The 11,190-nt window shown below is 42.4% G+C and overlaps 1 protein-coding gene across 1 annotated transcript; it reads left to right on the top strand.

The window, feature by feature from the left end:
- The first annotated feature begins 583 nt into the window (after window positions 1-583).
- On the top strand, window positions 584-9,854 carry cnpy1 (canopy FGF signaling regulator 1). Its single transcript, XM_079751709.1, has 6 exons — window positions 584-786; window positions 1,805-1,907; window positions 2,131-2,246; window positions 7,528-7,740; window positions 8,523-8,619; window positions 8,833-9,854. Exons 2-6 carry the CDS (start codon window positions 1,814-1,816, stop codon window positions 8,871-8,873), a joined length of 561 nt encoding a protein of 186 aa, XP_079607835.1. The 5' UTR covers window positions 584-786; window positions 1,805-1,813; the 3' UTR covers window positions 8,874-9,854.
- The last annotated feature ends 1,336 nt before the right edge of the window (window positions 9,855-11,190 follow it).

The raw sequence follows: 11,190 nt of genomic DNA, 5'->3' as shown, positions 1-11,190 counted from the left end.
AATGCTATTTACTGCTTTTTATGAAGAAATACAATTAATATTATGCAGAATTGAGTTCAGCCTTTTGGCCCGACCCTCCACAATGTTTTCTGTTGCTCATGTGGCCCTATGGAAAAAATAATTGCCCACCCCTGGTTTAGATTACGCTAATCATTGTATGATTATATACATTGATACCTTGATTATACACATTTGAAGAAGTTGTTGATACATTCATGAAAATATATTCTATAATATGGATAATGTCATTATTAATGTGTATATTGTCGACATGAAACTTGTATGACTGCAAACTGGTATGCTGCTAAATGGCTGATCGATATAGAACATGTTTCTTTATGTATTACTTTTAAGAGTTTGAAACTAAGATTAGGCATACACTTTTACCTTGACCAACATAAAAAAAATCATTAAAAACACGTTGTGTGAATTTTCGTTGAGGTCTGACAACACTGTGCACTAAATCGAGTGATTTGGATTGGTTACTAGTTTCTCAAACAAACCACCTGATTGGCTGCTGGAGGTGGGTGGGTCAGTGCTTATTGGTCGCTGCTGTCAGGACGTGGCGACGCCATGGGTGAGCACGTAGCAACCACGCGACTGAGTGACTGTGTATATGTATTATAGATAATCTAGACATCATATATAAGAAGCGGTTGGTCTGCGTTGTCATCATTTATGAAATATATCACCGAACGAAGTGGAGTCATTTATACATCCTCGTAGTTTCATCTGGAACTCATTGTAATCTGCGTCTTGCAAACTTTTGCTCCAACCCCTCTCCAGGTAAGGGGATTCCCGCAGCTCACCTTACCTCACCTTACCCTACCTTACCTTGTACTTTATGTATCAGAACACTGGTTCGGTTAGTACTTTAACACATGACATATTATAGAAGATATAGTCGTTGGTGATGGTGATGGCGATGGTGACAGTAACATTGCTGCAGTAACTAACTCGAAGGAGTTAAAATTCACTGAGGAGCCTCTGATGGAAACTGAAAGGTTTCTGGTGGCATCTGTTGGAGAAGAGAGAGACTCTTGAATGAAGGGTTTCTGGTGGCATGTGTTGGAGAAGAGAAACTCTTGAATGAAGGGTTTCTGGTGGCATGTGTTGGAGAAGAGAGAAACTCTTGAATGAAGGATTTCTGGTGGCATGTGTTGGAGAAGAGAAACTCTTGAATGAAGGGTTTCTGGTGGAATGTGTTGGAGAAGAGAAACTCTTGAATGAAGGGTTTCTGGTGGCATGTGTTGGAGAAGAGAGAAACTCTTGAATGAAGGGTTTCTGGTGGAATGTGTTGGAGAAGAGAAACTCTTGAATGAAGGGTTTCTGGTGGCATCTGTTGGACAAGAGAGAAACTCTTGAATGGAGGATTTCTGGTGGCATGTGTTGGAGAAGAGAAACTCTTGAATGAAGGGTTTCTGGTGGCATGTGTTCGAGAAGAGAGAAACTCTTGAATGAAGGGTTTCTGGTGGCATGTGTTGGAGAAGAGAGAAACTCTTGAATGAAGGGTTTCTGGTGGCATGTGTTGGAGAAGAGAGAAACTCTTGAATGAAGGGTTTCTGGTGGCATGTGTTGGAGAAGCAGGTGGTGAGGTCGCAGGTTAATACACAGCACTAACTATTATTATTACTCTGTGACAGAACGCGGATTTACAACAGCTCGTTCACCAGCACTCATTCCAGTACACATGCCTTCAGTTAGTCATGACATTTGTTTAAATATGATTTAATTTATTTTTTTATTGTGATGTATTTCGGTTAATAGCACTGGGTCTATTGTGCCTCTTTTCTCCCCATACTAGTTCCCCAACATGTCCTTATGGATTATTCAGATCGCTGCAGTCATGCTATCGCTCCTAATCAGTCGCAGCCATCAGAAGAAAGACCCCGTGCTTTACTGTTCAGGTAAGACCCAGACTTATATATCTGTTTGTGTACCGATTGTGAATGAGGTCCTTCCAGCCTGTGAGGTTGAAGCTGTTTTAATTTGATGAAATATATTCATTTTTTATAAATGTCCAGATTTGGTTTGCTGTGCAGGTTTGATTTAAGTTGATCAAATAAATAAGCAAAGCTAGTGAGTGAATTGAGTCTGGTGTTGCTTTGGTGTGTCTGGTTGTGTCTACAGCGTGCAGAGCGATCGCCGATGAGCTCAGCTACTCCATCAGCCAGGTGGACCCCAAGAAGACCGTCAACGTGGGCAGCTTCCGCCTGAACGCCGACGGGACGCTGCAGGACAAAAAGGTAGGCTGCTTTTAGGACCGCTACGTTTCTGGAAACACCCAAAACACTTAAATGACAAACATGGTGCTAATGTGTTCATAGAGCTGATAATATAAACAGGGTCGTATCATCGTCCTGCCACTTAATGTTCAGACTTACGGTATGGCGTACGTGGTTATAGTACTTAGTTGTGTAGCATCTTATCCTAGCTGTCTTTGTTGTATTCGGGGAGGGGATTAACCTAGCTATTGTTAGTGGATGGCACTTGGTTCTATGAACATCCTTACTGAACCGACGATGTATCATTGTTTCTCCGTCCTCTGACAAATGTACTTATTGTAGGTCGCGTTGGACAAAAGCGTCTGCTAAATGCCCTAAATGTAAATGTAAATAGGATGTAAGCCTCCAGGGCGGCAGCCTGGCTCTTGTACTAAGACAAAGAGCGGCCGGTTGGCTGTCCGCTCCCCGGGGACGCTGCGTGTCTGTGGATCCAGGTTGTTCCTCCAGACCTAATGAGGTCGCCTCCCAGGGGAGGCTGGACAATGGCAGCCACCCGGGGAGCAGGTTATCGTGAGGTCTTGGCTCCACTATTGATACTCCCCAGCTCAGATTCCCGTTTAGTGGCACTGATCGCTTCGGGAGACCATCGCCTTCAATTGAGAAATTGATTAGCAAATGTACAACTGGGTTTCAGTGGAACATTCTATTCATTACAATGTGCAGTGAAGTTTAGAAGCACAATCAGGCAGACTTGCATGGGCAATCAAAAACAAAGAGCCCTATACTTCTGAGAGTTCAAAGGATATAATCGTGTTTTTCCACCGTGCCACGCTGATTTGCGTTTCCAGATGAGTTTAATCGCGCTGTGCTGTGCCGTAACGCTCCCAGGATGGATGGGGTTGGGCCGGAGAGAGCCTTCGTCTCCAAGCGGGCTGCGGTGATGTCAGTCTGGGCGCTGTGAGGAGCCAGAAGTTGTCTCTCGATTTGTAGGAATATCGACCTATAAGTCTATATTCCTAGAATTTGACGGACAACTTGTGCCTTCCCACCTAGAATACAATAATCCCAAATAATGAAAAGCTTGATTCTTTATTATCTGTTTGTTCCTATAACTAACATAAGCCTAGTTTAAAGCTTGTTGAAATAGGATAGACTTTGTTCAGATTAGTCTTGGTGTTAAGACTGGATATTGGACCATATTCTACAAATTAGCTTGCCGATATCGATATTCAACAGGTTTTTTTTCATATTATAAAGGACAGCGGGAAGCCCGGTTGTAATGGAAATGCAAATCCCAGCTGTGTGTCCCCTCTCTCCCAGCCCCAACCTGAAGAAGGACAGAGTCTTTCTCAGTCAGTCTTTAGGTTCCCTTCCTATCATGCCAGTGGCATGCAATGTTTTGAAACACAGGCTCTGGCCAGAGCCAGATCCCACCATTCCATGCCCACTGAGGATCATTGTAGCCTAGCCACCACCTAGCTTGATCGGCTTAATTCAAGCCTTTCTTTTGCACCTCACGTACCGCAAACCGGCCTTGCTATAACCTAGCCTAATCAGCTAAACGAAAGCCCTGGTTTGCAACCTAACTACACAATTTAGCCTAGCTACAACCTAGCTTGATCGGCTCAATTGAGGCTCTCTTTCACTTCACTAAACCTCAAACTACCTAGCCTAATCAGCCCCACTCAAACCCTGTTTTTTCACTTTCGGAACACAATGTAGCCTAGCTAAAACCTAGCCTGATCAGCTCAACACAAGCCTTTCTATCTCATCAACGAATCTACCAATACCCACTCAGTGCCCACTCCAACCATTCACTACCCACACCTTACCTCAACCTCCCACCCTAGACTGACCGTCTTGGTTGATATCTCCACCTACCCCTATCCTCCCCCAACAACTCCCTATCCACCCTGACCGTCCCTCTACCCAACACGTGGACCTTCAACCCCCATGTCCTGGAGGGCCACGGTGTGGTTTGGGGGTTCCCGTCGGGCCCTGGAGCAGGGTGGTCATATCTCAGGACCTTCCTATCTCTTTTCGGCAGAAGCAAAGCGGACATAAACTTCTGGTTTGCCCCAAAAAACACACGTCCGCCTAGTCAATCGCGGAGAAGAAGATGATATATGTCATCCGTGGGTCATTCGAAAAATTGAATATATAAGCTCAGATTACTTACATTGCACAACACAAAGACAAGGACCCAAACATTATGCCGGCTGCTTGATTTCAGGAATAGCAGCGTCTATATGAATCACGATGGGAGATCTAAAATGTTGCATTTACTAACAAAGAAAACATCAGATATCGTCATATATAAAATTTACATTTATCACTAGAATTGTTATCAAAGTGCATTTCCTTGCCAAAACTTAAAATACTGCTTTATCCAATGAAAACATTATGATTGTCAACCATTTTGTTTTTGGCAGACAGAATCTTGACATATTGTTGTTTCTTCTAACGTTCATACGGGTAGTTTTGGACGATACCAACGACCTATTCTGTCATTTAGGTTGGAGATCACATTGTTGTTGTTTGTCTTAAATACTTGAAAGCTACATGCCACTGTTGTTGTATTTTTGTAACGTTCAAATGTTTTTAACAAAGGTGTGTATGTTGAAGCTCATGGGATTATTGTTTGGCCCTAGCTTTTTATCGTGGTATTGAGAATTGGTTAATTGAACTGGTATTGGCATCGACTTAATAAGTTCCTGTCCTCTTGTACGTGGTTGAGCACGGGGTGGGTCACACGCTGTGTCCTGAGCTTGGCCCTTTAAAACACCTCCGTCCGCTCCGGCTCAAAGCTTTCTGGCTGGTTGATGAAGCCCTGAAGCGAGACCCCTCCGTGGCAAACCGCCGAGAGGCCGGCACAGAGCCCCTCACCCACCTGCACTGACGCAGCGCTCTGAGTGGGTTGTGCACAGTGTCCAAATGGATTTCAGGGGAAAACGTTGACAAGACGATCAGTGGGACTAGGCAATCAAATGAAACGGCCACGAAACGGCCACACCCCCCACTGGCTCCAGGGTCGCTCTGCGGCTGATCCCACTAGCGGTGCGAAGAGACCGCCGCAGCGATAGCAGCACATGTGAGACCCTCTCTGTGTTAGAGAAAACAGGATTCAAGAACATCTGTGCTCAACCTTACAAACTCTATTACTTCCAGCATATATATATATAGATATAGATAGATAGATAGATAGATAGATAGATAGATAGATAGATAGATAGATAGATAGATAGATAGATAGATAGATAGATTATATATCTCTCAAATATACTCCGTTGTGTCAGTCAAATGGCTATTTGCGTGCTCTTTTTATTGGCTGGTTGTCTTTTCACAGCGGTCTGATCCCTTCCGCTGCGGTCCAGTAAACCTAGCCTCAACCTTTTGCATTGTTTGGTCAATCATCTGCTGCTCCCAAAAAAAGGGACTCGCACAGGAGAAGGCAAACCTTGATCCCTGTGCCCTTTGTGGCTTCACCCCTTTCAGCCAGGTTGACCCAGGCCGATTCAGAGAGGGGGGAATGTCACAGCTTAGATGCCATCATGGCCGAGGATTTGCTGGTTTGTATTCTCTTCTCTTTGCCCTCCTAACAGTAGGACTTCCTGGGGGCATGGGTTTTGTCATCGCTGACAAAAGTTAAACCTGCCTGGCACCACAATGAAACGTTTAAGTCCTCCTAAGACATTGAACTTAGGTGGAGCGACCACATGCTAATCTCACCGAGTGGGGGGGAAGTCCCGAATTGCAAATGGGCCGGTGCAGGAAAACATACAGATAAAGTTATTCTTTGGGACACATCTTAAACTGGTGGAGGGGTGTGATTGTTCTATTTATTTTTTTTATCATAAATGTTTCACTGATCGCCTTGTCTGTATTGTCCTTGGACTCAAATCCAAACTGTGCAATAAACAAAAATGCCAATAGTGGTTAGCTTTTGAAATGAGTCACGAAGCCTCTGGTGATAATATTATTGGTTTTGTCATTGTTAATAATAAATTGTTTTTCCCCATCCCACATTGCCTCGACAGTTCCACTGGAAGGCTCAGTTTAATGGGGATTCAATAGGGCAGCATCTTTAGGAAAGACCTGCCACCTCCAACCCCCACTCTCAAATTCATCAAAGCACACTTTGAATGGCAGCTTCCTTTAAGAGGCTGCCGAATGGCAATAGATGAGTTTAATTACTGACAGCATGGGAGGATGATTATTGGACCAACGCCCAGTGGTTCATGATGGTCAATTTGGTGTGTGTGTCTCATTAATTGCATTCATTTAAGCATTATTTTTATGCTAAAATCCCTTAACACCACAAGCTTATCAATATGCTGGCTGTAGTAGCCACCCACACTAAGTAATTAAAAAGGACTTCAGTGATTGGCAGATTGCTACTGGCATCAATGTCAAACTGTATTCTGAACCCTATCGTCTTTAGCCAATGTGACCCCACGTTTCTCCACCTTTGTCTTCAACCTTTGGCCCCTTGCTGTACCACACTCTTGTTGTTTCACGTTGACTTCCGCCTCAATACACGTTGGCCTTGTCAAGCTCAGAGGAGGCCTTGTCAAGCTCAGAGGCGAGGGTAAGTAGGTGTGAAAGAGATAGAGATCTGACACGGTAAGGACTGAGGCAAACGTTAGAGAAATCCTCAGCCATCCCATACATGCAGCCTATGACCAGAAAAGTCTACGGAAATGGAAGGTTCCCCCTGTGATCGGTAGAGGCCATGATCGGGCGGGGGCGCGCGGCTCTGGGAGGTATGCGTTCACCCTGCACCTTTTTTTTATAAGAGACGAAAAAAGAGAAGCCTTGTGTTCTAGTTCAGGAAATAAGGATTCCTCCCATGTTGCCCTACCCGAGAGAGGGGTTAAAGATGCCTCTGGCCACCAGCCGGCCTCCTTTCACCGCTCCTCAACCTCTGGTCCTCGGGTCCCCCCCTTCACTTCCAGCAGCACCAGGCTTTTTCAGCCGCTCCGTTTAACCCACCCGTTCCTCAGAGCAGGCGAGCACCTGTCTGGACGCCCTGCCTAGACCCCACTGCTGCTGACTCTTATGAGAAAGGGAAAGGATAAATATTTTTATTGATTTACTTTTCCTTTCAAGGATTACGAGTGCAGCATTGAAAACACAGCGGAAATAAGGGGTCATGAACTTTGACCCCCAGCGGGTCATCGTTTTAAACATTAACTGCCTGACATTTTTAAAATCGTTCAACATTTTGCCATTTAACATTTCATGTTTAGGGGCTCTTGTTTCTGTTATGTGACACAATCTATTAAATGATGTACTTTTTTAGGTTCCCTTGGCACGGTCTGAGACTTATCTGAGTGAGCTTCTGGAGGAAGTTTGCAGCAGCATGAGTGACTATGCCCTCTATGTAGACCCCGACACTCAAGAGAAACTTTATAAGAGGTTCGCTCCAAGAGACAATGGAGGCAAGGAGAGCTTCCCAGACATTCAAAACTTCAAGTTTGATGGAATGGATTCCTCCAGTGCCTTGAAATTTGCGGTGAGTCAAAAGAGGATTTATATCTTTACCAAGAAGTAATTAAATCGACTAAATTCCTTTCCAGCTTGGAAGCCACAATCTGCGAAAATAAATGGCTTATCAATGTGGGATTTGAAAACAGTTCCTCATGGCAGATATTAACTGTTGCATATTTATATGATAGACTATATAATAATAAATGTGCTCAACAATATGCAATACTAGATTCAGGCAGGCTTAGGCGTGCTCACTGTAATAAGTTTATACTTATCTAGTCTAATGATCATGGAACTACTCTATTCTTATGAATATTTTTCTATTTAGGGTCAACTTATGCCTTATAGTCCTAACTCCTGCTATACTCTCTCACTATATATATATATATACTCTGTAAGCTATACTTCGCCCTGATAATCAGGCAGATTTAAGTTCATTAAAGAACCTTTTTGGCTTGGCTTGTGTGTAATGCATTTTAAAAGTCGTGTGATAGATGCCATAGGTATGCACAGCCATGGAGCCGTGGTGCCTAAAGCCGGATTGCTGCTGCCTCTTGCTTTGGACGTTTTCAGACCAAAGAGTTGGTATTTTAACTTTCACAAGCCAATGGGAAGAATTTACGATAATTAGTGAAAGTGTCAGTTTGCTAGGTGCTGTTGCTGCACCAGCTAACCAGCCCGGGACAAGATGGCTGGGTGGCTGCTGCGATACAGGGAAGGAAAAGACCGCCGCGTTCAGAAGACCAACTAAAAACACTGGAGGCCTAGTTGTGCATGGCTGACCCCTTTCTCTCCTCTCACACGCAGTGTGAAACCATCGTAGAAGACCTAGATGAAGATATCATCTCACTCTTCAGCCAGAACACACAACATGTTGCTGATGAGTTATGTTCCGGCGTGTCAGGTACAGTACTAGGACATATTTGACCATCGGTGTGTAAATACCAGTCCCCATTCACTCCCCTTCAGAGATATCAAAAGACTCTTTTTCCCCCCCTTGTTCAACATACAGCTATTATCATTCTACCTGGCCCTTCGATATACATGTAATCGAAATGTCAAATGTAGCAACCCAATTCAATTTTCTAATAAACATCTTCTTTGTTTTCAATTTCAGACTACTGTAAAGACGCCAAACACACAAATGAGGAGTTATAGTTACTCTATCATTTTTATATACATAATGTATGAAGATGAGACCAGGAATATTCATAATTGATCAGATAATTGTTGGGGAGGGGGAAATCTCATTTGGACAAAATAATTTGTTGTTTTAATCATTTTAAATGAAAGACGTTCCGCTTTCCCTCTGTTCATACTATTTGAAACACACTACACGGTAATATCTATAATGCAATAACGATAGCCCTCACATGTAATAAAATCAAAATATACCCATCACGTATTAAAACAACCATCATAGTGAATAAAGAAAAGGCTCATAATCCTAATTCTAATTCATATGTTTTTTGCAAAATATTGTCCTTTAAAAACCATGACAACTTAATTGTATAACCAGTATTTTGATCTAGTTTTTGGATAGGCTTCCTTTGATGTGTTGTGTATTGTGTAAACATAACTTAAGGCCTTCTCTGAAAAGCTCTTCCTGGCTCCACTGTAGGCTGTAATGGGAGGGATCTGTTCAATCCCTTGATGTGCTTTCATTTATAAGGAATACATTGTTGCTCTTGTAAGATTGGCTGTGGCACTGTTTAGTACGCAATACCTCCAAGGTATGACAAAATTTAAAGGCCTAAATTAAACCATAATATTTTATGCAATGGAGGAAATGTGGATACCTTGTGATTTTGTATTTAATTATTTTCAATGAAGTCACATTTAACAAATTATACTATAAACTGGTGCTGTGTGAGATTTTGATGTCATAAAAGTGAATTATCCAAATATATATGAATTGCATATACATTATTGGATTTTGAATACAATAGTAATAAAAAAAGATTTTGCTCATCCTTAATCCTCCACAATGACCAACTTTGTTTGCCTGGTAAAGGGTATTTGGAAAGAATTTAGACCAAGGAAACTTTGAACTACATCATGCTCAGTTCAGTGTCAGTTTATACATGGATACAATGAAGTATTGCCCAATTGGTTATATTTCATATCCAGTGTTGACAACTCTTTAATAAATTCCTTGGGTGTATATTTTGAAAGGAAACTTGAAATCGCTCCCAGAGCTATATTTTTGAGTGTTCTTAAGTAAAAGTAAGAAGAGCACTGTAGTGCAAAGGATAGATTTAGGGTTACGGTTAACATTTCCACAAGTACCACATACTTGTTTTCAATCCAAGGGAGTATCCTATAATGTTGGCGGTTTGGGATGTTGCATTGCAATAAAATAACAGCCTTTTCGCTGGCCACCATCCATTCGTCCATCTCCTTTACTCATTCTATGGAAGCTTGTGGGAAGCCTTGCAGAAAGACCATGAATGGGCTGCCATTCTATTGCAAGGGCACAGACGCAGATTTCCCCACTCATGCAAACATAGGGAGAAAATGCAAACTGCATGCACACAGGACCCCCCTTCTCATAGGTCCTACATTATCCTCCCTTATGGCAATATGGCCAATACTGATGTGGGCCTCTGAGTGAGAATATTAATAAGGCATATGCAAACAATTTCTGCATAAGTAATGCGTAATACTTAATGTGGTATTTTAGGAGAACTTAGAGTTGTATTGTCACATTTAAAGTCCCTTTAACTTTGACTCTGATGAAACAAATTCCACATTTCACACACTTCTGTCAAGACAGAACTGTTAAATGAAGTACAACTATTATAAAAGGCATTACTTTTGGAGGTAAGTTGAAGCGATTTGATAGCAGCAACTTGTTCCCCAGGATGACGAGTGTTTTTGCTGCCATTAATGCTGGAGCGCCAGAGGAGACATGAAGATCTGACAGTATGCACTGCTGCAGACTCTTCCCACCCAGCCACTGTTTCTAGAAAGCTTTTGTCACGTCTCGAGACCCCTTCCCTTCCTTACCATCAATCAATCGCAGAAAAAATGAAGAAGGGTACAACTACTGGAATATTCTGAATAAAACATTAATATTTACAATATTGGTAGTAGTAGTATACTGGCTTTGGATCAAAACCACTTACCATCCTCATTTCATATTTTATTATTTATTTTAATGTTTAATATAAATATTCTACTCTGAGAAAATGGACATCCATGCCAACGCTCAATCTCTCTGAAGGCAAACTCAAGTCATCCTAAACCCTGGGGATAAAAGACTAAAAAAGTCTCAAGGTTTTAATGATTAAGGATAATATAAAGTCTGACAATGTTCAACCAAGCCATTGAGAAGGCTATATTATTTATTTTGCCTCTTGAGAAGCGGTGACAGTCGTTGTTTGGGGCAACACTTGAGTGAATACGGTTTCCCTTTTAATCAGAGAATAATGTGTCAGCAGCAGCAGGATCCAGCCCCAGCTTGGCCCATTGT

This window comes from Pollachius pollachius (assembly GCF_949987615.1).
Source record: "Pollachius pollachius genome assembly, chromosome: 14".
Lineage (NCBI taxonomy): Eukaryota > Metazoa > Chordata > Actinopteri > Gadiformes > Gadidae > Pollachius > Pollachius pollachius.
Note: the sequence above shows the minus strand (reverse complement) of the source record. Positions and strands in the feature narration are given on the sequence as shown.